The sequence below is a fragment of the Serinus canaria genome, chromosome Z (genome assembly GCF_022539315.1).
Source record: "Serinus canaria isolate serCan28SL12 chromosome Z, serCan2020, whole genome shotgun sequence".
NCBI lineage: Eukaryota > Metazoa > Chordata > Aves > Passeriformes > Fringillidae > Serinus > Serinus canaria.
Window position 1 is genome coordinate 53,578,661 of NC_066343.1, and position 27,018 is coordinate 53,605,678.

The 27,018-nt window shown below is 40.6% G+C and overlaps 1 protein-coding gene across 1 annotated transcript in view; it reads left to right on the top strand.

Annotated features, from left to right (window-relative positions):
- Positions 1-27,018, top strand: part of THBS4 (thrombospondin 4) — a 40,089-nt gene that overhangs the window by 3,682 nt on the left and 9,389 nt on the right. Inside the window, exons 2-15 of the mRNA XM_030237215.2 lie at positions 436-639; positions 4,683-4,930; positions 6,016-6,121; positions 11,583-11,665; positions 12,224-12,275; positions 13,602-13,774; positions 16,868-17,005; positions 17,570-17,647; positions 20,940-21,092; positions 22,414-22,518; positions 22,745-22,852; positions 24,290-24,449; positions 25,142-25,260; positions 26,066-26,118. Of these exons, the coding sequence (XP_030093075.1) occupies positions 436-639; positions 4,683-4,930; positions 6,016-6,121; positions 11,583-11,665; positions 12,224-12,275; positions 13,602-13,774; positions 16,868-17,005; positions 17,570-17,647; positions 20,940-21,092; positions 22,414-22,518; positions 22,745-22,852; positions 24,290-24,449; positions 25,142-25,260; positions 26,066-26,118 (1,780 nt within the window). The remainder of the gene's footprint in view (positions 1-435; positions 640-4,682; positions 4,931-6,015; positions 6,122-11,582; positions 11,666-12,223; positions 12,276-13,601; positions 13,775-16,867; positions 17,006-17,569; positions 17,648-20,939; positions 21,093-22,413; positions 22,519-22,744; positions 22,853-24,289; positions 24,450-25,141; positions 25,261-26,065; positions 26,119-27,018) is intronic.

Genomic DNA, 27,018 nt, shown 5'->3' on the forward strand with positions numbered 1-27,018 from the left:
ATTGAGGTGAATCCTCAGCAGAGAAGCACTTTTGAGATCTATCTAAAAATATTTGAGTACCTCAATTTGAAGACCAGTTATTACTATGTTAATAACTTCTCAATAATTCCTTTGAAAAATAAAAGTTGTTAAAATAGTATCAGTTGCAACAAATTATATTTTGATACAATGATAGAATAGTTGTAGCTGGCAGGCACCATCTAGTCCTAACTCCCTGCATCTATGGGGATGGGTTTCACTAGACCAGATTGCTTTAGATATCCCTTCCAGTGCCAGGGATTTGAATTCATGTTATTTACAGATGATCATCCTATTGATAATTTTTTTTTTGGTAGAAAGAGTATGCAATCTCCAATATGTGGCTTAAAATCTCATTCTTCTTTGGTCATTATTATATTTAATTTTCTGTTGAAATTTGCTTTTTTTCCCCCCCAGTTTTTGATCTTCTTCCTTATTCAAACAAGCGAGTGGTACTGAACTTCTTGCAACAAGCATTTGGGGATCCTCTGCTGAATGAAGTGTACTTGCTCTCAACATTCAAATTACAGCCAAAGAGCACAGCCACTGTTTTTGGCCTATATTCATCAGCTGACAACAGCAAGTATTTTGAATTTACGGTAATGGGACGGATGAGTAAAGGTGAGTTGCTTGGAATGTGTATGGTAGAGCTGGTGTTGGATCCATAGTCACTGGTGTGTGACAGATGAATGCTGACAACTGTGTGATTAACCTTTGTGCTTTAGTCATTCTGTTGTGTACTGTCACTTTTCACATCCCCTCTCACCCCTTCATCACTTTCCTTTTATCTCCTTGATGCTGCTCTCTCCTGGCCAGGGGAAACTGACCTCATAATCAGATGGTGTCTTCACTTTGGTGAAGTGCTTACTCTGAGCAATGCTGAGAAAGGAGGAAAACACAATGGAGTATGGAGCAAGGAGACAGTTTGGCTTGGTCTTTTTTTTTTTTTTTTTTTCTTTTTTTTCCCTAGGGACAATCACTGGTTCCTATTACTCAGGAATGCGAGGGACACACGCACATGCTGCCTCATGCATATGAAAGCCAGGTTCTTGTTCTGATGACCCTGGAGGTTAGATGTGACTATGCAAGACAAATATTCCCTGCACTTACAAGATCTGTTGGGTGAAATAAAGTGTTTGTTCTTTATTTACTGGAATTGGTTAGTCGGGAGTCAGAGTAGGAACTGCAGCACTTTTAGAAATAATAATAATAATAGTTTCATTGATCTAGGATATACTACAATTTTAAGGTTCAGTAAAGATTGTTGATTTATTGATTGATTGTTGTCGATTTATTTATTGATTTATCATTGACTGTTGATTTATGTATATTATTGTTGCTGCATTGACTTGACCACTGCCAAAGTAATTTGCTACAGAGTAATTAGCTGAATTGAACATACTGTGAAATTCGACTGAGAAATTTCAGTTTCTACATAGGGAAATTATTCAATATGCTGCAAAAGAAGAAAAGCATACCTTTTTGTTAAACATTGTTGGGGAATGAGTTGAATAAAACATTGGTAGTTTTATCAGGTCTGCCAAATTCGTTCTGAGGTAAGGGAATAAGAGTTATGTGTGTGTAGGGAATGGGTAATATATGGTCATACAGCCTTATCAAAAGTGCCATACAATTCCTAACACTGAATTACTTAATTATTAAATAAATTATAAATTACACATACTCGCTCTCCCTCTCACACATGCACAACTATGTGTGCAAATGTTGTGCATATATTGAGGAAAACATTTGTATATGCACAAATGTGTCTATATACGTACAAGTTTGAACATAGTGAATTTATTTTGCTTGTCTGATGGTTACTGACAGTCTCTTAAGCCTTTTAGAAGGTTACATGGTTTCTTTTGGTTTTGTCCTTGGTAAGATCGTGTTTGAGGAACATCTGTGTGACAGGACAAACACAATAATGATGTATGCATAGGCATCATGAACCAACTTGTCCTGTCAGTGACCTGTGTTGAGTAGATGGGGGACCTCTGTAGCCTATTTGATGTAAAGGATTGACTATCAGATTGTGTAAAGGATTGGCCAAAGAGAGGAAGGCTTTTTGCAGCGAGGCTGTTCATTGGATCTCTTTGCCTCCTTATTACTTTAGAGTACCTTGGTTGAGGCATATGGCAGTGAGCAAGTGGTAGGCAGTGTTTTCACACATGATTTCTCTGAAGTATTAGGGATCCCATATGACTGCTTCATACAGTAAGTTAAACTGCATCCACGAGATTGTCATGTCAGCTGCAAGTATGGAGTGTGTGAGTTGTGTATGATCCTCTCAAGACTGAGCAGCATTGCTTAAGTGGTGAACCAATGTTGGTATCTCAGCAAAATGCAGGGTCTTTCTTCATATCTGTGGTATTTCTCTGCATGTTACTTCTAGTTATGCACCCAAATCTGATTTAGGGAGCTCGAAGCAGGCCTTAGTTATACTTTAAAATGCCACATTTAAGAGTTTTGTTCCCAATGGTTGCCTCATATTCTGATTTTTTTGTGGTATAACTGATAGTAATGTGTTTATAACACCTAAATATTTATAAAAGCACAGATCTGAATTACTGAGTTAACAGCTAAACTTACGGTAGACAATTGTGTCTTTCAGAGACAGATAGGATCCGTGGATTTCTTGTACTTTTTAAATTATTCTTTTATGGAGTAAACAGCAGTTAGTGCATAGAAATGTTGCATTTAAACAATTCTGTGAAGCAGCTCCTATTTTAATTGAAAATTTGTTTCTTAAGCAGTTTATGTGACACTCTTATGAATATCTGTAAAATATTCAAGCAGCAAACATACTGCAGGGGCTTGGATGAGTTAAATCTTGGAGGTGGAGGCTGTGATCCAAGAAAATCTCTCTTCAAAAGCCTACTCTAGTTTACCAGATGAATATTTGGCTTTGGCTGAGGAAAGAATACTTGATCTTCCTTCCAAGTCTGATTGCTCCTTGTCCTGAAACTATTCTGGCAGGGTCTGTTCTGGGCCCTGCCTCCATCTCCTCTTTCTTTCTCTAGGCTACTGTTGTGTTTGGTCACTCTGAGTGCAGGGCCCAAATCCAATTTTATATGGCCAGGCGTGCATAATATTCACATAAATAAAATGCCTGCAGTGTACTCTGTCTTGCTGTATCTTTGAGTTTGCCAAGAAATGCTACCTTTAGTGAGTTACTGGTGACCTCGTGCACCTTTGTGAAAATCCCAGCTCTGGTGGTGTTTTGACATAGACAGCAGTGAAAACATTCCTGATATTGATCACAGCTGCTGAGGCTCTAGCACTAGTGTAGACTTCAAAGATGGAGACATACCCTGCCCCAATCATGCTGGTATAAATCTGGGATTTTTTTCATCACCAGGCTGAGGAATTAAAAAAATTTTATGGAGCATGTGCACAGTAAATTGGGAGGTCACCAACAAAGAGGTATCATAGCATTAAAGCAATTATATCAGTAGTGGAAAGAATTGTTAAATGAATAGAAATTGGATTGTTTTGGAAGTATGTAGCTTTTATTAGGTCCAAAGCTAGTATGAGCTTTTACCTCCACTACATCCACAATTTTTGGTTGACTTTGATCGTTTGTGAGCTCTCACTTGATGCAACTGTAGCAGCCATCTGTGAATTTCAGACTTTAGCAAGAGCCAGCTCGTAAATATTTAGATGCCTGATGTCTCTGCAGCTTGATTCCTCATGCGCATAACTGTTGCAATCAGGAAATAAGAGACTGGCAGCTGGTGATCAGTGGGATCTTTGAAGGTCTGTCTGATATTGCAGAGTAGTTATACACTGTCCAGATGCATTCAGCTTGTTGCTTCTGCAGATATGCAGTTGGAAAGCCAGGGAGAGATTTTGTGGAGAGAACTAGCTAGCTGATCTTAGAGATCTGACTCACAGATTCTAGCTTACTGATCCAATTTCCTTAGGAAAGAGACGTTCTTTTCAAAATTACTCAGCGGGTATTTTTTGTAAGAGTATTTGTCTGCTGTTGTGGGTATTTTTGATGGTGCATTTTATTTAATAAAACGAGAGTTTTTATCAGGTAGGTCAGTCACTAATGCTTTTAAAAAGAGTTGAGAAAAGGTTTAGTCATCCCTAGAAGTGGAGTATGCCTTTTCTGCATGATACTTTGGTTTTACTGAGTGTTACAGAGAAGTGCAGGTTATTGGTTTGGAAATATGCTTCCTTTGATTTTTAATTATGCATCTGCATACACTCTTAGACGGCTCCACTGTATGCAGTAGGCATCACTGGAATTGATTTTCTAGTTGTGCACTTCTGCTACAGAGTATCTCTGGGTCTGTCAGGTATGTCCATACCAAAGTGCTTACTGGGGGTTCTCTGTAACTTTACCGCTTGCCTTGTAGCGCGTTATGGCCGGTAAAGTGACTTTGGTTAAGCCATTTAGAGAGGCCTGGACAAAGCAGAGGAAAACTCAGCACAGGCAGCAGAGCTTCACAAATGTCATGCAAGCATCCTGCTAGTACTGCTTTGAGAGTCAATGTCCCATTTATTATTACCATTGTGTCTGCATATGGGATGCATTTACAAAAGTGGACATGTGGAAAAATACCAGAGCAACTGCAGATTTCCACAGGATGTTCCTTGATCAGCCTTGGGCTGTCTGCTACCCTCTGAAAGTCCTTCTGTGTGTTTTGTCCTAGCGGTGCTACGCTATTTGAAGAGTGATGGAAGGCTGAATTCTGTGATCTTTAGCAACATCCAGCTGGCTGATGGGAAACCCCATGCTGTCATCTTGTGGCTGAGTGGCCTGCAGCAGGGGTTGAGCACGATAGAATTGTATCTGGATTGCCTGCAAGTAGGTTCCATTGAGGACTTGCCAAAACCATTTTCAGCACTGTCTCAGAAGGTGATGGCAGCTGAGTTGCGCACTCTCCAGGAGAAGCCACAGGTGAGCATGGAAGCTGAGAACAGGCTAAGGACTTAAAGGGATCACCACTAAACCTCTGGATCACTGAATTCAAACCTCAGTCCTCACAGCAGCCAAGCTCTGTACAGCAATACTTTAATATTAAGTTGTGAAGTAAATGTAAATAGAAGTTCCCCATGGAGCAGGTGAAATCTTAGCTCACATGAACCCTATAATATTTATGCTATTTGTTTTAGACGTAATTTTTAGCTTTTAAAATAAATTTTTCAAAACTTACTGCCTCTTTCATTTCAATCTAGTTGTTCTTTGGGGAGTGGACTTTTTGTGATGACTTAGCTAATGCTGTAAGGGCAGCTCTTCACTGGCTTCTTACAGCTGTTCTGTATGAGCAGTGCTTGTCTGTGTATGTGGCTTTCCTCTTCATGATATGCCAAGAGACTAAGAAAGACAAAAGAAAGGGAGAGCTCTTGTGGTGCCAGACTGAAACCCTCATCTCTTTGACTGCAATAGCTTTTCTTCCTCTGTCTGTCAACCAGGAGTTGATAAAGCTTCCTGTCATCTCCCTATCAGCAGCCTGAGATAAACAGTGTCTTCCACAGCATCTTCCATCATCATTAATCAAAAATACTTATTAGAAGGTACAAAGGCATTCTGCCCCCAAGGTTTCCCACTTACTTTGTTTCATTACAGGCTTGGAAGTGAGCTTGTTTTTATGGAGAATGACTGATGTGCCCATATTTCTGACATTAATATATGTACCTGTTTGAGAGGAGAGGAAAAAAAAAACCACAGCTTTGGATGTACTTAAAAAAAGTCATATGCCACAGAAATATGGGAACTTCTAGGATGTGAGATGATATTAATTGGAACAGTAAAAAAAGAGTTTGAAATAAAACCACAGCCATGCAAAAATCTGCAAGGCAAAGATTAGAGATTTTATACAGTTCAAATGGTAATGGGTGGTCCTGAAGGGAATGATGTAGGATCCCTGCATGTGTAGCAAATGGACTCCCCCTCTTAAAATAATTAATTTACTTTGTCTGATATTTCATATTCTTCCCATTGTTATACCAGAATTGTGAGCTCTGTTTTTCTTGTAAACCCAGGATACACTAGATGAGCTAAAGCTGGTAACTGGAGGAACCCTTGCTGAAGTGGGAAACCTGCAGGATTGTTTTCTTCAACAAATTGAGCCTGTACCTCAGTACACTGGTAAGGCCTGCAGTTGGGAGTTTAAATTATTCTTAATGATACCAGTGAAAGGAAACCAATGTGATGGATATTGAAAATGTGAAGAAGCCTATTGTCAAGTAATAACAATTATTTATTATTACTAAATTATAGCTATGACAATTTCCTGTAAATGTTTTAGAAATAGCTGTGTTTGGAGGTAAAACTCTTGCCGGTGATAATGCAATTGTTGTTTTAGTGAAAGACAAGTCTGTTATGATTAAAAGGGGTTTTTTAGCCTAATTTGGAAGGCAAATTTTTGTGATGATGATCTGTTTGTGTCAGCTTAATAATATTTTAAGTATTCAAATTGCAAACAATTGCAGATGTAAAGTAGTGCTAAATGGGGTACATTGCTACAGGTTGTGTGAAAGGAAGATCAGTGGAGTAGCAAGACCTACCCATGTACTTATCCACCCTGACAGTGTCAGTCTCTTGTTGAGGGCTGGACTATCACCCAGAGGGGAGGAGCAAGATGTGAAGAAGATTGCAGGAGACTAAATAAAATGTTTCTACCATGGCTACAGAGCCTGTATGTCTGTGTGGGAAAAGCCATTGCAGAGTAGCCATTAGTCCTGCCGCAATTTAGCCAAGGCTTTTGTCACCTGCTGAAGGGGCTCAGGGGCTTCATGCAATCCCCTGTGTTAGGTGAGGGTGCTTCCTGACCTCTGGACACAGAAAACCTGTGCTAGACTGTCCCATCTGCAGTTGTTCTATCTGCCTTTCTGCTGTGGGTGTGAGGGAGAAGAATGGGTTCACACTGTGCATGGAATATGTTAATATATGACAACCATAGGAAGGAAACTCAGCGTTTAAGGTTTGAAATAGGATTAATGATATGTTCTCTCTTGCACCCTTTCCTGTCCCCCTGCGAAACCCAACCCTGCAGCATTGCTAGTTTTGATAGGAGCAGAGACAAGATGCAGAAATTTTATGAGAGCATCCTTGGTATGTCACATGAATTTAGGCACCAGTGGTGTGTGGTGGTAAAAAAATCTGGTCTACCTTCTATCTTTGTAAATCCTTAGTTCCAGATACTTCTATTTCCTTGCTTCTTAACATATATACGCTTAGATAAAAAATGAATTTTATCCTCCAGGATATGATATAAAAATGAATTTTATCTCTCTTTTTCACTAAACCAACAGGCATTTGAAACATGAAACAGAAGGGTAATTCAGTGTTTTCTTCTGCAAAAACTGTCAGCTCTCCTATTGTGAGTTTCCAAATGACTAACTTGCAGCTTTTTCATTTTTAACTTTTTGGTCACTAATCAATAATGCAAATGGCAATATACAGACAGACTATCTCTCTGTGGCTGCTTCCACCTGGCTTAGACTCTCAAATTCAGTTGCTTTTAACTTTCAAGTGGAATTAGTGTCAATAATAATAAGAGTACCCAACTACTCACATAAATACAGCCAAAGTCCACAGAGTCTAATCCACCAAAAGAAAAGTTGTGCATTCCAACAGCAACTTTAACTTGTCTGCCTTGGACTTTGTGTATGCATCATTATGCCATTCTATGGCAGTGATACATCAGATAATGTCAATTTTGCCTACTGCCAGGAAAAGCTGGAATGCAAATGTTCAGCTGTATAGGGGGGTAAGACCTAATATCTTGGTAAAAATGTGTGCTTTCATATTAATTGGAAAATCCTTGGGTGGGCTTTGGACCTGAGTAACTGCACATGGCTTTGACTGTGTGCCTGGTTGTTGCTCATTTCTCTCACAGCAGCATTACCTCCACGTTCAGTCTGTGACGCTGAGACACCTAAGCAGTGGGATGAGATTATGATGATCAGACACAGGCTGAAGATGTATATTCGGATTTTTGTGTTTGGGTAGGAAAATAGAATGCAAGGTGCAAGGGTTTGGTAGATGAGATTAATATGCTGCATGTGATCATCATCACAAGATCATTCTGGTCCCAAGGAACCTTAGAAGGTTGTATAATTCATGTAGGGTACCTGAACCTGACAAAGTATAAAAAAAAGGCTATGTTGCACCAGACCAAAGGTTCTTTAAACAAGTCGCTGTTAGAGACAGTATGTCAGTATAGACCCACAGGCAAGAAAATGATAGAATGGAGTCTTAGTGTGGCTTTCTCTGAATGCTTCACTGTTCTCCAGTTTATGTTATTCAGAGCTCTTGACTCAGTGGTGTTGTCTTTGTGGTTTGTATTCAATATGTGTTTTTGTCCATGAATCTGTCCAGTCAGTTTTAAATGCATGGTCAAGAAATTTATCACATATCTGAGGAATATTTCATTCTGTTTACTTGGAACCTGTCTCTTCTTAATTCCACATAAAGCTTGTATGTACATCTTCTTTGGTGAAAGAGTATAGGCTGTTCAGAAACGTTTTTTATTGTCAGTCATCATCTGTACGATAATCCTGTTTCACTCTCTGGACAAGAAACCACAATCTTCCAGAGTTCAAGAAGCTGGACAATGTTCTCATGCACATTGTGTGATTCTTGGGATTGTCCCATGTGGGGCCAGGATTTGACCCGATAATCCTGATGAGTCCATCCCAACTCAGGCTGTTCCATGATTCTATGGGTGTCATTCTCTTAGAATGACAATTCAGGATTTGAATGACACAGACAGGAGCAAATGTGTTGCTTGAGCCAGAGAGCTGTTGTTCCTAAGAGAGGTAGCAGCAACAGCTATGAGGTGTTTCACTGTGGCTAGTGTTTGTGCATGCTGGGGCCAATTGGCTGTGGATTGAAGCTGCTTCTATACTGCAACATCCTGGCAAGAGAAAGATGGGGACTTCAGTTCCCAGTTGGTCAGTCATACTTCAGAGCAGTCTCCGAACTTAGTTATTACTGTGAAAGCCACTCTGTTAATCATATTGTTAATGACTCAAGAATCACGGGCTGGCGGTACGGACTAGCTGAACTGGGGAGTTGCCTTATAAAATGTTCGGGGTATGGATGAGAGAGGCTACCTGGAAGGGCTAGATAACTCTATAGCTTCATGCTGGTACCGTTTGCTTACCTGCTTTCTCCTGGATCCACTATATTGTGGACTGACAGCTTCCTTAAAAGCCTCTCTGAGTACTTATCTCTAAACACTGGTTATTCTGCTATAAGTGGGTCCTGCTGTTGGAATTACTTTTAATGGAAGAGAAAAAATCCAAAACTAGGTGTATTCAGCTGTTTCTGCTCTGTCTAAATTTGCACACAGGGCGTGTAGTTCATGGCAGTTTAACCAGTTTAGTCCACCTTAATGTTCAGCAGTCTGCAAAACTTAACTACAGAATAGGTCTGGTTTTGATTTAGATACTAGCCAGAAAACACCATCTGAAGTCTTGAGAATTTTTTTCAGGTTTCAATCAATAATGCCTAAATGAGCCTTTGTTTTAAAGATAAAACAAGAACAGACCCTAGCATCTGGCCTGACAGCCTGTGTGCCAGGTTCTTCTGAGGGATTCTAAAATACCCATGATATTATATCCTGTTGTTGTCACCCAAATAAAAATATGGCAAGACTAGGACTTGAACAGAAGCAGGCTCTGAAGAAACAGGTGATTCCTGACTTCAGACTTGTTCAGTGTTTGGATGAAAAAATACAAAGTGAAAAAAACTTTGTGTGTGAGGATTTGGATGGTTCCCATTAGAGTGTTTGAAAACAGTTAGACATGCTTTGAAGTACAAAACAATGAGGTAAACATTAAGAGACACATTTTTCATATAAGCTTTCAGTACTCACAAAAATAACATGTGAATAAACTCCCTGAAGCTATCAGGCATAATATCAAAATATCCTGCCCGCCTAGACTGTGGAAGAGCATGTATTTGTGAAGTTTATTTTTAGATACAGACTTTGAAACAAATATCTTCTTGAGAGGTACAAATTGATAAGTAAGCTGCAAAGAGAAGCAAATACAAGCTACTGTGCTAAACACACTTTCTGCTTCTTCTCTGTCACTGGCTCAAAACCAGTGTTTCATTTAAGAGATTAAAAGATTTTAATTTGAAAGATTCTGTGAAGATTTTGGGTTTGATCTGGTCCTTCCTATGGCTCATTACAGATGTAACATTTGGTCTTGTCTTACAGGTCTTTTATTGTTACTTGGTATTGAAGACCAACTTTTGGTATGAGTTCACAGTGTGTTAAGTAGATGTTTTGTGAGTCCATACAAAATCTGCACCTGTCAGAAGCAAATGCAGCCATGAAACTTGTGCAGTGTGATGAGCTGCCCTTGAGAAGAAAAGCCAAGTGACTGTTGCAGTTACTAAAAACACTGTTTTGTCAGAGCAAGCGCTGTTGACGTGTTCTCAGAGCTTCACAGTGAGCTTGCTCAGAAAGCTGGGTAACTTCACTTTGAAAAATATGCATGAATCAGTAGTGGTTACAACTGTGCTATGCCAGCAGGACCAGGGAAGTAATCAACCCCCGGTACTCAGGGTTGGTGAGGTTGCACCTCAAATCCTGTGTTCAGTTTTGGGCTCCTCATCTTAAATATGAGATTGAGGTGCTGGAGTGTGTTCAGTGAAGGCTGGTGGAAGGACTAGAAGATGTGTCATGAGGGACAGCCGAGGGAGCTGGGTTTGTTCAGTCTTCAGAAGAGGAGGCTCAGGGAGACTTCATTGCTTTTACAACCACCTGAGAGGAGGGTATAGCCAGGTGGGCACCGGTCTCTTCTGCCATGTCTGCAGTAGGAGGACATCAGGAAATGGCCTTAAACTGAGGCGGGGGAGACTCAGCTTAGATATTAGAAATATTTTTTCATTATTAGGGTGGTCAGGCATTGGAATAAGTTGCCCAGGGAGGTGGTGGAATTACCTGGAGGTGTTCAGATGGTGGCTGTATCTGGTGCTAAGGTGATGGTTTCCTGGTTTAGGGGTCACAGTGGTAGTGTTGGGTGGATGGTTAGACTGCATGATCTTAAAGGTGTCTTCCAACACTGAGGATTCTATGACTCTGATTCTGTGACATGGAATTCACTTACACAGGGTGTCTTCCCATTGCATGCACATATGCTTCATGGCCTCACCTTGCCCTCCTGCCCCAAGTGGGTTATCACAAACACCACACCAAGTTCTGAAATCCTGATGTTTTAGCTTAGGGTTGCTGGTCTCAGGCCTTGAGAGGAACCAGTGGCAGTAGTTGCCTAGGAGAGCCTAAACACTGAAGTAATAGTAGAAGAATCGTGATCTTATTTTTCTGTGGTCTGTGGAGACCTTTCTGCTTTGCCCATTTCTGTGGTATATGAGGAGTTCAGTCCACAAAAGCCTTGAGTTAATGAAAATCACACTATAGAATTTGAGGTAAATACTGTGTTTGCTCTGATGATTTCTACAGGACTTGCATAACAGTAGTGCCTGCCCTCTATGTCTCTTCATGAGGTTTCTATCTTATATCTCAGAAATTACCATGACAAATAAAGAAGAGTTATGTTGTTCATTCTTTTTCATTGCTGTTTCCCTGCAGGTGATTTTAATAGGCAGCTGATGGGTCAAATGATTCAGATGAACCAACTGCTGGGTGATGTGAAAGACCTTCTTAGACAACAGGTAATGTACAGAGGCTTTGGTGTGAAATATCCCAGTTTTGCTCCTTTGATAGAGTCAGCACAGACTTTGGGTAAGCACTAAACTCCTGTCTAGAGTTATTGCCTTGAAGGCATGACACAATCAAGAAGAAATAACCATATAGGTCCTGGTACCCTGTGCTTGCAAGGGAGGATCATTGAAAGTGGGAGTGTATGGGGCCTGCTTATTGAGATCCAGAAAATTTAGTGCCTGGTGAGGAAGCAGAGTAGCCATCCTGGCTCACTGTTAGATAGTTGTGAGTCTGTTGCATGGAACCGAAATTGCATTTGTTTCACTTGCTGGTGGCACATTTCCTTTGGTCAAACAAGGACCTTTAGACCTTTGATAAAGTCTGAACCTAAGTACATCCATTATCCATATCCTTAATTTTATTAAGACCAATTTAAGCATCTTGTTTAAGACCAATTACCTGTGTTGCAAGGTTTGAGTGGCATCTTGGGGACTAATGGTTCTTCTGTCAGCCAAGTGCAAACTGGAATTATCTGTACCTAAATAACATTTATTTTTTATATTCTCAAGGTCAAAGAAACAACTTTCCTGAGAAATACCATAGCTGAGTGCCAAGCATGTGGTGAGTATTCCTGTTATTGGTGGTAATCTAGAAGAGATCAGAGTTGTTTTAAAACTAGTATTGATGACATTAGCTTTATGTGGTTTCTAAAAAATACTTCTTAAAAAATACTGTGTCCAAAGTTAAAGGTGTATCTGTATTTGGACACAAATTTAAAATAGATTTTCATTAGAGAAAAAGCTTCCACAGACCCAACAATATGTATTGGAGGATAAAATGCCACTAAACCAAGCAGTACCACTCAGGCTGTACTGTCAGTTCTCACTCTGCCACAAAGCTGTGCCCCATGTTCTGGTGGAGGGAGACACTGTCTCCCAGCTATCTCATGCACAATCTTAGTAGAAGGACAAAGGAGAAATCATATTCTGCTCTGGCTGGTATTATGAGTCTGAGGAAGATCCCATGCAGTCCACCTGAAGTTTGTCTGATTCTGAGTAGGCAGTCACTAGGCAGTAACATCAGTAAGACCCAAAAGGTGGTCTTAATCTTTTCTCTACATGAAAAAAAATGCATACTTTTCTAAATGCTACTGCGTGGCCCTCCTGCATCACACACAACTGACAATCAATACACAAGTGCAGTCAGTATAAAAACCAGTATACTCCCTTACTGTGTGAGATGAAAGGTCTTAAATTCATCAGGCCTTTTAGCTGGTTTATTCTCACAGTCTTTCAGCCTCATCAAAACTCAAACTGAGCTCTAGGCAGGGTAACCTTTATATGTAAGTGCCAAAGGACAAGTCAAAATCCTGCAGGTACCAAGGTTCTGTACCTGAGTCTCAGAAGGACCTGTCTTTGGCTAGTCTCTGTGTACCTAAGCCCGTGTACTTGCATAGTCCTGCTGTGTTTGTGGGCTGTCTGCTGCTTCTTCTTTATTCCTCTTATCTGTAGACTGTCAGAGAAGCTGTTGTGAATCCAGAACATAGTTTTTCCTATGGAGTTGTGGTGTTACCACTTTAGCCAGAAAAGTGCCCTATATTTGTACTTTATACTTGAGTCCCTTGATCTGAGGTCACAGACTTTCAGAGTTTCCTGTCCTGGCCATCAGCAGATCTCTTTTAGGACAGACGTAGAAGGAAGACTGCCATATGTAGCCAGGAGAAGCATGTGAACCTAGAAGAATAGCCTCAGATTCCCCTTGCTGGGGACACAGTGAGTTCCTGAGCCATTCCTGGGATGGAGCCTTTCAGCCACAGCACAGCTGGCGGCAGCAATACAATACAGAGACATGAAGTGTCTTGGGAATTTCTTCAGAATGCTTGCCAGCTGTGCGCCATGATGAACATTTCTTTCAACCACTGAAACTGTTGTTCTCTCTGCATTAAAGGTTTAGGCACTGTGAGTTTTCCAACTCAGCTTCCTAGGCGCACTAAACCGAAATGTGAAGTTAATTCCTGCTTCAGGGGAGTGAGGTGTATGGAGACAGCAGAGGGATTTCAGTGTGGGCCCTGCCCTGAAGGACTCACGGGAAATGGAGTTACATGCTCAGATATTGATGAGGTAAAATAGTTACATTCACTGAATTAAAAAGAAAAAAACTAAAAAGCAACTGTTTCATAGATATCAATGGGTTGCTAATACTTTCTGTCTTCAGCATTTAATGACTGCTTGCACAGTGAATATTAATTCATTCTGATTTGATTTTATATCCCTGTTTTGCTGTTTCTTCAACTTTATGGAGGTTATGTGTGTGAAAACTTGAACCCCTCTGGTGAGTTGAGAAGTGACTTAAAGAAGCTTAATGTTTGGGAAAAAACCCAGAACCTCAACCCAACCAAAATACACTTTTGACATTGTCATTTCTGTTCCACAAGAAGATGCTGTAGCTTCTGCAGAAGCATTTTTGTTTTTTTAAATATGGGCTTTGTTTCTTTAAATTTTTGTGCTTCTGAACCAGCCTTGGAGACCAAAGTCTTCTCTGCAACCCAAACTGGAGTCATGTTTGCATCCTTACCTTAGAAGTCTATGAAAGAAGTTAAACAATCATTGCATTGTTCCTTTTGCTTCTTTGCGTTTGTGTTGAAATCTGATAATGTTGACCTAAATCTACTTCTTTTCTTGTGCTATATGTTAGAAATTCAGAGCTTGCTTGTATTGAGGAAATCTACAGTATCTTAAATGATTAAAGAAAACCTGTGTTAATTGGAATGTGACACTCGAAACAGAAACAACAAAACCACTTACAGGTTCACTGCATTTTTTTCTGTGGGATGTTTTTCACCGTTACTCTTTAGTCTTTTTTGTGAAAAAGTACCTGGATGTAGTAGACCAAGGAACCAGCAGAATTAGGTCATAAACTGTGCCTGTGGATAACACAGTTCTATCAGTGTACCTGTTTAATAATGTAAAATAGCAAAAGCAATTCCCTATTTCTCCTTCCTAGCCAACAGGAAATGTGCTTTGACTGCTCTTTTGATTTTCTCCCTCCTGAAGACCATCAGGAGAGGATTTGATGTGCCTTATACCTGTCTGCAAAAAGCACTGGAGAGAGAAATAGAGTTGAGGTGGCAGTTTCCTGAGGCATTGGCAATGTCACTTGTTTTGCCTTACCTGGCATGAACTGTGTCTGCTGCAACAGAAGGTGCAAAAAATGGAGGTGAAGCTCTGAAATGTGAATGCAAGTGATGGACTCATGACAGCTGTGGTACGTGTTTCATGCTACAGACAGCCATGGTGTGAGGCTCAAGCCAGCCTAGTTGGAGCCTGCCAGTTCGGATGGGTTTCACCTCCTGAGCTATTTTCAGACTGAGGCAAAGCATGGCAATAATCTCCTCCCTGCCATTTTCAGGGTTGGAGCAACTCTACCAATTACAGCAGTGGTGGAAAAAGAGATGGCTTTATATTAAAGTGTTGTCTGTTAGCAGTAAGGCTCTAATCACTGGAGATTTATATACCTTCATCTTCTTGCCACCATTCCACATGGCAGACCACCTGCTTTCACATTAGAAACAGCAAGGAATTTTTGCCAAAATTGTGTCATAAAGTCTTGCTTATTATGAGGTCTTTATGTGGACACTGCCATTAAAATGCCACCTTGTCAAGAGCAGTTTTCTTCACCAGGAAATACCTACCTAATCAGCTGGATTTTTAATTAGAGTTGCACAGGGAGAAATAAAGAAGCAATAAATGGCAATAATTTTGAATTGTCTAATGAGGGGGATGTGTCATGTTATTTGTTTTCCTGAGTTAGCTGATATGCAGGAAAATTTTTTGGTTTGGTTGGTTGGTTTTGGTTTGTTTTTTTTTTTTTTTAATTTATTTAAAGCCTTTTATGAACAAACTATTTCTGTGCTTCCTGATAATAGGCATTTTAAAAGAAAGCATTGTACAAAATCTGGCAAAGACAAATCTCGAAGATCCCTAAGAGCTGCCATCATCTTCCCTGGGTGTGTCAATATCTCTGCAGTACCTTCCCTAATTCATTACCAGTTTGAAGACATTACTTTGGTATTCTGGTGCCCATAATCCTGGGAGCTGCAGCCCTGCTCTCTGTGCTGTGTAATTTGGGTGCCCTCTGCTGTCTACAACAAAGAATCCACAACAAAATAAGGAGGCACAAAATGTCTGTCCTCGGTTTGCCATTTTCCTCATATTACTGACTGATGTACTATTAACAAATCTTTCTGTCAAACACACTTTGATATTAAACATACCTTTTCTTGCTTCCATGTGTGTGTGTGTTTGGTTACAAGTTGTAGGTCTCTTGTATGTGTATATTGTCTGGTTTGTTCTCCCTGCATCTTGCATAAGTTTTTCTATTAGTGATGGAAGGAGGAAAAAAAGGCATTTTTTAAAACTTTTTAGTACTCCTTTGTCATGTTACTCATGTTACTCACACTGTTGTCTTTGAGGCCTGTGTAGCAGGATGGCGGGTTGATGGTTTTGGTACTCTTACAAACATAGCCTAGCAGCTAGTTGTTGATGTTGGAAAGGCAGCAATGCAGGATGTGTTTCCCACACTGGCACCCACGAGACCAGTGAAATCGGTCACAGCTGTTTTGTAAAACTGGATAAAGCAGTGAAGTGAGTGGTGCCTTCAGGCCAAGGGTGATTTTGTGGACATGTGATATTTTGGGAGACGTTCCAAGGATTGTCTGTGAGCCTCCAGTCTAGAATGTGTGGATGCCACTGACACATCCCTGCTTATCTGGCTTATGTTTGGATTCCTTCCTTGGCTATGAGATTTGTCCAAATAGAAATGAAGGAAAATGCTGCTGCCACTTCTGTGTGTACAAAACACGTTAGAAGGGGTGTTTGGAGGCTTGGAGTTATGTGGCTTTCCTGATATTGTGGTCTGGAGCCTTCAGCCTCCAAGGGATCTGAATCTTCCCAGCCAAAGGAAGGATTCAGGATGAGAGTTTAGGACATCAGCTACATGCTGTAATGGAAGGTTGCAAATGTTATTTAAATTACAGAGATAGCTGAAGATTACTGAGGTCAGAAATACCTGCAGAGATGGTTTCCTCTCTAGGCCCTCTCTGAACAGAGGACGTAGAGGTGCTGAATGTAGCATTGCCTTTGGTGGGAGGTCTGTACTCACAGTCAGATGTTACTGAAGCATGAACCTGTGCTTGGTCCGTTTTTTCTTTGCAGTGTCGTTACAACCCTTGCTTCCCTGGTGTGCGATGTGTGAACACTGCTCCAGGTTTCCGATGTGAGACCTGTCCTCCAGGATATACGGGACAAACTGTGCAAGGGATAGGACTCAGCTATGCCAAGAGCAATAAGCAGGTGAGTGGTCGCAGCTCCACGACAACTTGCATTGCAAGGCACTGGTTTTATATTAGCAGTGCATCTGTATTGAATGGTATTTATTTTTCAGTTGTTCCATAATTGCCTTATGCTGTTAGGCAGAGCTCAGAGTGTTTCAGTTAGAGATCTGAATTGTGTTTGCATAGCTTTCATGGGAGTGTAAACAATCTAATACTCTTGACTGGCATAGAGACAAGAAAAAGTGTCATCACCTCTCTAAGTATCTCTGATCAGCTTCAGGGGGTTCTGTAAAAGGCCAGTTTTACTGTAATTTTTTTGTGTATTTCTGTAAGCACCCTAGAATGGGAACACAGTTTTTGTGTAAACTCTTCTGCATGAACCAGAGTACATCCTAAAGCTGAAATTTTCTCTTTCTTTGGGGTTTGGAAAGTTAGCCTATGGATCATGTTTGTGACATTCTGAGAGCAGTTTCAGCAGAGGCTGCATCTCTTTTCTAGTCTTAAACTTTGGTGTTGTTTCTTCAGTCTTTCATCTCAATAAATTATTTTAATTTTTTTATTTCTGGATTTGGTTTATTGCTAGGTCTGCTTAGATATTGATGAATGTCAGAATGGAGGACATGGACTCTGTGTTCCAAATTCCCATTGCATAAACACTTTGGTAAGCATCTTTTCATTTATGCCTTTAAAAAAAATCAATTGTTTTAAAATTCCACAAGGCTAGGATTGAATTTTTGGGTCTGATGAAAGACCAATTAATAATACAATTTTTTTTTCTCCTTATAAATCAAAGAAGCCTTTTCTCTTTTCCTAGCTAATAATAAAAAAATCAATACTTGATTTGTCATGAGCGCATTCATCTGGGTTGTATCCTTGTCATTTTCCCTGAAGAGCAGGAGCTCTCCTCTCCATACCATCCAGTGATGTGTGTTTATAGGTATGTTGTTGCAAAAAACCTCCTCTGAAAGATTAAATCTTTGCTTCCCTTGTCTCCTCCCTCCTGAGAACTGTGGCAACAAGCTGTTCCCCTGGGTGCTCTCTTTATAGGAGTTATGCACAGAGTAACAGCTGTCCCTCTAAATAAATGGAAACAAAGAGAGCTGCAATTGGTACAAGACTGTTAATGCTCATATATATTAAACTCAGGAGAGCAAGTATAGGAGAAGTAAAAATGGTTTGAAAGATGTTAGGATCCAATAAGGAGGGCATATGGCTACTTTATTGCTATGAAGCAAGCTGGACACAGAATCACCTGATCATAGAAAAATTTATGATAGAAAAGACCCTTAAGGCCCAGTCCAACTCTTATTTTCCCAAGTGTCACATCCACACCTATTTTAAACACTTTCAAGAACAGTGAGTCCACCACTTTCCTGGGCAGCCTGTTTCAATGCTTGATAATTCTTTGTGCAAACAAATTCATGCTAATATTCAATCTTAAACTCCCCTGACCTGAGAGGGCCTGAGGATCTGAGGCCATTTCTTCTTGTTCTATTACTTCTTACTTGGGAGAAAAGGCCTGAACACCACCCACCCATCTATTGTGTCCTTTCTGATACTTGTAGAGTGATGAGGACCCCCATGATGCTCCTTTTCTCCAGGCTAAACACCCCCAGCTCCCTCAGCCTCTCCTCACAGGACTTGTCGTCCACACCCTTCACCAGCTCCATTGCTCTTCTCTGGACTCATTCCAGCACCTCAGTGTCTTTCTTGTAGTGAAGAGCCCAAAACTGAGCACAGCACTCCAGGTGTGTCCTCACCAGTGCCCAGCACAGGGGGACAATCCCTGCCCTGGCCCTGCTGGCCACACCATGGCTGATCCAGGCCAGGATGCCATTGGCCTTCTTGGCCACCTGGGCACACCCTGGCTCATGTTCAGCCGCTGTCACCAGCACCCCCAGCTCCTTTTCCTGTGGGCAGCTTTCCAGCCACTCCGCCGCGGCCTGCGGAGCTGCCGTGGGGAGCAGCACTGGTGACTGAACACCTGGATGAACACTGAACTGGACTGAACACTGGACTGAACAGCGGGATGTAACACCATTCATCACCACTCTCTGGGCACGGCCATCCAGACATTTTTTCACCCAGTGAAGAGTGCACCTGCCCAAGCCATCCGCTGCCAGTTTCCCTGGGGGATTGCTGTGGGAAACGGTGTCAGAGGCTCATCCACTGAGCAGGTCACCCTGTTACAGAACAAGCAGGACCTGCCTTTCCTAAATCTGTGCTGGCTGGGCCTGATCTCCTGGTTGTCCTGGACGTGCCACAGGGTTTCTTCATAGCAGGAGAAAAGTTAAAAGTATCCTTCAGGTGTGAAGGTGATCCTTTCTGCAGCAAGGTATTGTTGAGGCTACCATTTGTGTTCAGTGTTAGCTTTCTTTGAGAACAAGCTTGTTTTCTTGGGGCTGCTTTCACTGTTCAGTGTGTTTGTATCTTTTTTTAATATCAAGAACATTTACTGTCCCATTTTGTATCTTGCTGCATGACTAGACATGCAGCTTCTTTGGGAAGCCGTTGGGCCCTGTCTGCAGAGGGCAGGCACCGAGTGTCCTGCCATCTGTCCAAACAGAGCAGTGTGGGGTTTCTAATCCTGTATCCCTTCAGAAACAATCTGGTCTGGAAATGCCACCTAAGAGGCTATTTTAATGCATACCAGAGCTTGATATAGGACAGAATATAGGACCAAGAAAATTCAGCAGACTCCAGAATATACTACCCTGGCATCCATTAGGATAAAGTACACAGGCCAGTGTGTTTTAAATAAGCCATACCATTTGTATCACCCAAGGATTATTTTACTCTTCAGTCATCTGTTTGTTTTCATCTTCATCCTGAAAGTATGCAGACAGAACAGAGTTAAAATTTGCAACAAATTTTAATTGTTAGGAGTAGGGATAAAAAATGATGACCGTCTGAGCAGTAAGTAGTTTTCTCTGTAATGGTGGACTGCGACAGTCCTGCCAGCTCTTCCAACAGACTTTGTACACAAAGAGTGAAGTTGTGTGAAGCACCTCAGTTTCACCAATGGTTAGATGCACATGTTTGTCTGAGATCTGTCAATTTCTGTCCCTTGACATGTCAAAAAATAATTATTCTCCATAAGATAAAAAGATTGATCTCAGTTAACTTTTATGTCTTAAGTTACCGGTCTACAGGAATGTAAGACAGAGACAAAAGCCATTTTGGATGCCTAAAGAAGATCTCACCTTATCTGCATTTTTCTGTTTATATCTCATATGGTGATTAGCTCAGCACATAATGAGATTCCTTGGCTTAGTTCCTTTGTGTCTGTTAACACAGGAGAGTAATTAATATGAAATACATATGCATGTGCCATGGTAAACCATAGCAAAAACTTACATGGATGTTCTTATTGCAGCGTAAATGAGGATGGCTATGTCTTCAGATACAGAATTATTTTCTGAAGAAGAATATTTGAATCAAATTGGCTTAAAAACATTTTAGCTTAAAAATAAAACAGGACAAAACATTATGAACTTTCTTTGATTAAAATGATCTCTCTTTGATTAAAATTTGTGCCCAGCTGATAGACTGATAGGTGTGCTTTACAGTGAAATGAGATTATCCAGCCTTGATGATTTATCAGCTGCTGCTTTGAGTTTTGCACAAAGTTTCAGCCACCTGGAAGCAGCGCAGGATGTTGCTGGCAAGGACAAGGTATCATGAAGAAGGTTTTGCTGCTACATGACTTTTCTCTGGCTTTACAAAACACTTAAACAGGCAAGAGCTGAATATGTTTTCCACCATGCGCTCTAAGAGCCAAATATCATTTTCCTGTAGAAAATAAAGTTTGTTCACAGTACAAGAGGCCTCAGTGGATGAGCAAGTACACTTGCACAGCATAAACAGTGTGACTTGAATCTTGTTCTTGTGCTTGCTTTCAAAAGGAAAAAAGTACCATTAAAATGCTGGCTGGTGACTTCTTGTTCTTACAGGGGTCTTACCACTGTGGCCAGTGCAAACCAGGATATACAGGAGACCAAACCAGGGGATGCCAGGCTGAACGGAGCTGTAGGAATCGAGCCCTCAATCCATGCAGCATCCATGCCCGTTGTATTGAGGAGAGGAGAGGAGACGTGACATGTATTGTGAGTTCATTAATTCATGCATTTTTACAGTGAAATCCAATCATTTTTAGGCTGGAAATGAGAAAGGCTTTGTGGTCATTTCAGACAGTTGGATGTTTTACTAATTGTGGCACACTGGCCAAGACCAGCTGTGAAAACTGGCTTGCAATTGTTTTATTCTTGCCATATGTCTGTAAAGCAGCCATATTAATGTATCATGTTCACAGTGCCCGTGTAATTAGACCTTTAGGAATCACTTTTTGTAGACCTTCTGTAGGCCCCTCAGAAAAGACTGTCAAGTGTCACTCTACAGAAGACATCACAAGGACAAATTCCTCTCCTGGTGCTCAGCTACATAGCTGTGACTAAGGATCCTCTCTGCATAGCTAAAGTGCCTGTATTTGCTGGCTGATAGAGATGATGTTTTTTAAAGTGAGATGACAGATTCCAGGCACAGGGAGGTTGTATGAGGCTCTGCTCCAGCTATGGGAGTAGAGGACTTCTACTGTAAGAGTATACTTAAGTATATTACTTAGTTTTTCCATCTTGCAACATAAAGCAAGAGACTAATCCTGTGTCCTAAATTTGGGTGCAGCGCATGCTTTTGCTGGCACTTGCTTTGGTCTCATTTTTAAATACATCTGTTTCAAAGATAAATAATAGGATATTTTAAGTCCATGCTGTAATGGGAAGATGCCTAGATACTTGTAGTAGGCAAGTCCTGGTTTTAAGGGTAGTCCAGAGTTTGACGTGTAGTTCTTTGCATGCGTCTTCGACACAAATGATGTGTTGGTTTGAAACAGTAATAATTTAATTCGCTAGGATAAACTTGTGTGCAGATGCATTTGTTTTGTAGATGCCAACTTAGTACTTGCCAATACAGTTTTCTCTTAAATCTTCCTCTAGTTGCAGATGTGTTCTTGAGATAGTGAACAGAACAGTTATCCCGTGTAACCGTGTGTCCCATGCCGAGATGCTAGGTGCATAATCTACCTAGATGCTCTTTTCTTTTACTCAATCCGCCAGCAAGGAGCCAAAATTAGTTCCTGGCCAGTGTCTATAGAAATCTGTAGCTCCCACTGAAATCATTAGGTGTGGCAGGCACACATTTCAGTTAACATCAAGTTGTAGCTTTTTCCAGCTATGTTTGGATACGTTGCAGCATCTCTCGAAGTGGAAAGAAAACCTTTGTTTCAAGCTCTCTGTATCTCTTTGTACTTCAGTATCTGGCCATGACTTCCATATACTGCTGTTTTGAAGACTGGCATGAGTTTTCTTTCTTGAATATTTCTACAGTGACTCATTAACCTTTTGGTATACTACCATGATGTTTTATTGATAGTGTGGCATTGGCTGGGCTGGTGATGGTTATATTTGTGGAAAAGATGTTGATATTGATGGCTACCCTAATGAAGAACTCTCATGCTCTGCTGAAAACTGCAGAAAGGTAAGAAATGCTTTCTTAATTCTGTAATAATTCAGAGCATGAAAGGATAAAGAAGAAAACTGTAAGAAATATGACTCAATGCATTAATCTTTTATTCAGGTGATTGAATTAGGTTTAATTTGGTGATTAATTTTCAATTAATTAATAATAGAAAAAAGTCATTCAAATTATGAAGGCATCCAGTTTACCTGGATGGAACATCAGATTTATCTGCTTTTCTGTCTAGGACAATTGCAGATTTGTCCCAAACTCTGGACAAGAAGATGCTGATGGTGATGGGACTGGAGATGCTTGTGATGACGATGCAGATGGAGATGGCATTCCCAATGAACAGGTGCTGTGTGTAGATCAGGATACAGGGGTCTGTGCCAACATAAGGATTTCCCACTGCTGCAGTGGGAAGTGATTCTGAAATCTGACTCACTACTGTTTGCCAGAGATTGTTACATACTTCATTGTCATTGTCAGTGGCCCCTTAAATTCTGTCTTTTTCTTTTATATAATGCTCATTCTTACAAGACTTAAACCACACATCCTTAAATTCCACCTTTGTATCCTCCCTTACTACCTTTTATCATTTAATTCTAGAGCTTTTTGTATAGAGCTTGTTTCTTTCTGTCACACTCTCCCACACCATGACTTCGGGAACATTACTTGCATTAACATCTTTCTATTTAAAGAGCAGGTTGACCTGACAATACATTTCATCAGGGAACCAAAATCCACATAAATGAATGTATGTCTTGCCAATAACTTGAAAAAGCTTTGGATTGTGTCCGCAAAGCAGAAGAGGTTTCCATGTGGGTACACGCAGCAGGATGTATTAGAGGATAATTCAGATTGGAAAAGCTGTTTTGTTTTCACCCTGTATTCTTACAAGCTAACTGTTGTTCTGTATTAAGATCATTTACTGATGTTGCTTAATGTGCTTCCAAGCCAAAAAGAATGTGTTACCCAGAATACAAATGTCCACCTGGATCTAGGGCAGACTAGCAGTCACAGAGGGTCTTTCTCAGGCAGTTTTGCTACAGAGTTCCATGCCAAATTCTGCTAGCTTAAATCAACTGGTTTTATTAATGTTCTAAAATGAAAAAATTAGATCCTCCTACAATTATAAATCTATATGCAGGTTCATCACCTTCATAATAAAGTAACTTTTATCTCGTTTCTATTGTTCTTCTCTATGGGCAGTTGGATGAGGTCATGGGTGTCTGGATAGGTGTAGAAATTTTACACCACTTTGAAATATACCTCCTGGTGGACTTTAAAAGTCAATAGCAGCTTGCTTGAAACAAACAAACCCACCAAAACCAAAGAAAAACTGATGCCTTTTTGCATCAAAAAGTTCTTTCCCCATTTTCCAGCTTGTCTGTACCAGAAGGGGGCAATGGCCTTTCACTGAGAGCGTCTGCAAACCCTGACAGAGTCTCTGAACTGCAGCTTTTGAGAAGAACCACGTGAGAAAACTCGGGTACCAAAACTCAGGTTCCTCACCATGCACCCATGCAAAATGAGAATCAGGATTCAAGGTTAAAAGTAAAGCATTATGGTGCTGAATGTTTGTGGTTAGGGTTCCCACAGTGTGGTTCAAAGCAGAGCTTTGAGGGAGCACGTGAAATCTGATCCAGAGCTAATATTGACATCAAACGTCAAAACTGCTCATACTTTTTTTTTTCAGAAGTAGAAATAAATGAAAGAGTTTTATAAATCAGCTAAAGTAGAAATTAAAGATTCACGGCCTGACTAATGTCTGATTCTGTGTCTCTTGCAGGATAACTGTGTCTTGGTTCCTAATGTTAATCAGAGAAACAGTGATCAGGATATCTTCGGAGATGCTTGTGACAACTGCCGTAATGTCCTGAATAATGACCAGAGGGACACAGATGGTGATGGGAAAGGAGATGCATGTGATGATGACATGGATGGAGATGGTTGGTGTTTTTTCACTTTCAACTTCTCTGATGTCATTCAGATTTTCCCAGAGTGTGCTGCATGTGAGGAGATTTCATGTCACCAGCTGTAACCCAGTCTTTCTTCATGAAACTTGTGTCTTTAATCCTTTTAATTTAGTTAATACATATCTTAGCCTGCATTGGAAGCACTGTACACTGTCACAGAGAACCCAAGCCATGTTTCATGTAGAAGCTAAGGCTGTTGATCATTCAGCATTTCATTAAAGGTACGAACATTCCAGGGCATCCAGCTGCTGCCAGTCACTGGTACCCCAGAGCTACATAACATATTATTTTCATTGCTGTAGGAGGTTTGAAAGAAGTGAAAAAATCACACTTCTTCAAATATAACTTAAAAAGTGGAATGTCCTGTCCTGTAAGTTGTGATACAGGAACAGGATAAGAATTAATTGTGTGTAATTAAAGGGTGTGATGGGGTGGACAGCTGTGCTTAAGTGAGATGTTCCTAACTACTATTAAATGAGTGATGCACACATAAGAAAGATTTACTGTGCAGGCTTATAATTTCATTGCAGGAATTATATATTTTTTAAAAATTGCATTTCATTAAGTAGTTGCTGAATAGGAATAGTGCCTTTACTGTTGTAATGTTTATATTGTCCAGTATAAATAGGGGAATTGTCTTTAACATACAATCCACTTTTCTCTAGGTGTTAAGAACCTTTTGGATAATTGTCAGAGGATCCCCAATGAAGACCAGGAGGACATAGATAACGACGGTGTTGGTGATGCCTGTGACAGCTGCCCTACAATCAGCAACCCAAACCAGGTTAGCAGGCAGAAGGAAAAACTATTCTTGTTTAGGGACAGGGACTGCTGAGGCCTAAAAAAGTGCAAGAGAATGAAGCAACTCATGCAGCCATGGTGTTTGTATTTTAATAATAAAGTGTATTTCCTGGATAATATAATATAGTATATATTTAGGTTTTCAGGAGAGTTTTACAGACCTGCTGACTCTCCTGATGTGAGAAGGGGGAGCCACCAGTTGTACTCTCACTGTCTGGGATTTTGTAAGGACCTCTGCCCAGCATGTATCTTCTACTCTCGTGCTCTGAAATGGGCTCCAGTCCCACAGAGTTCAGTGCCAGACTCCACACAGGGGTGTGAGTTAGTTTCACTTGATATTTGTTTAATCAAGACAAAAATTCTGATGTCCTTATTTATCTCCTAGTGCTCCTAGGTGAGAAGTCATTGTAACTTTTCATGTGTTGGAATTTTGATGTCACCCTCGGGGACTAATGAAAAATGTTGGAAACTACAGAGAAACGTAGTAGATTTTTAAAGATGCTTAAGAAATAAACCTTGGCTAGAAATGAGATTTACTTTTCAGTAGCAGAGGAATCTTGCTTGAACTATTCAATTAAATTTAACTGTGCTTGTTCACTGTCTTTTTTCTTCAATAAAACTGAATTTTTGGTTAGATGGATGATGCAAGAGAGAAAATATATTCTGCAAAACAAATGTCTTAATACATTTATTTTAGTTGTATTTGATTTGGTTGTGTTTTGATTTAATCCTGCAAATAGATGCTCTTGACAGCTGATACTGGAACTTTCTCTGTTTCCCTTTTGCAGTCAGACGTCGACAATGACCTGGTTGGAGATTCCTGTGATACCAATCAGGACAGGTATGCTGTGAGAGAGGCTAGTCCTGAGCTGAAGCATGCTGCTGATTCCTGGAGAGCTGTAATCCTTCAGGCTAGCCTGGATTTAATTCCTGAGAGATGTTATTTCAAGAACAGTGTTAGGAGATTTATTAGCCTTGTTTGTTCACTTCCCTGTGGTAGTACACTTACAGAGCCTTCAGCCTTGTAGCCATCCACACAGGCTTCCTCTGAGTTCCTGTGGATGTGACATTCAAGCAGTTCTCTGGGTGTGAAACCCAGAGCACTGCTCAGAGCTTCTTAGTGAGAAAATGTTTTTCCTTTTTTGCTTTATTTTTAATTTCTCTGTTATTTCTCTGTTTCCTTAGCAGAAATTTCACAGGTAAGGGCTCTATGTATTTCCTTAAGAACCTAGTGTTGCAGAAACAAAATGCTGTTATCAAGTGTAAAACACTCACAGAGCAACAACCCCTTTGCTTTGGCATAGCAAGACTGGCAAGGATCCTCTGTCTATGGCTTTCATATGCTTGGGCATTCACAGGAGCACATCCCATGACAAATTGCATCACTTCTCTGGAAGCAGCTTCTGCATAACCAGCTTAAGGGATGGCAGGTTCTCCCATGTGCACCTCCCTTACAGCAAGAGGCAAGGGAAATGATAAATCCTGTGGTGTCACAACATTTCATCAGCCACAGACAGCTGCAGGGTTTCACCCCAGGGCCATTGGTGGGTGCTGCTCTCTGTGAAGGGAACTGCAGGGAGCCCAATTATATGTCTCTGCAGGGATCATTCTCAGTCTTGGGCCAGTAGCTGCCAAGGCCATCAGCATTTTACTCTTAAGCTGATATGTCTTTGTTCTTTTTCCTGTTTTTTTAAAAAAAAAAACTTCCCCCCAACCCCCTGCCCAGCCAGTAAACTTTACT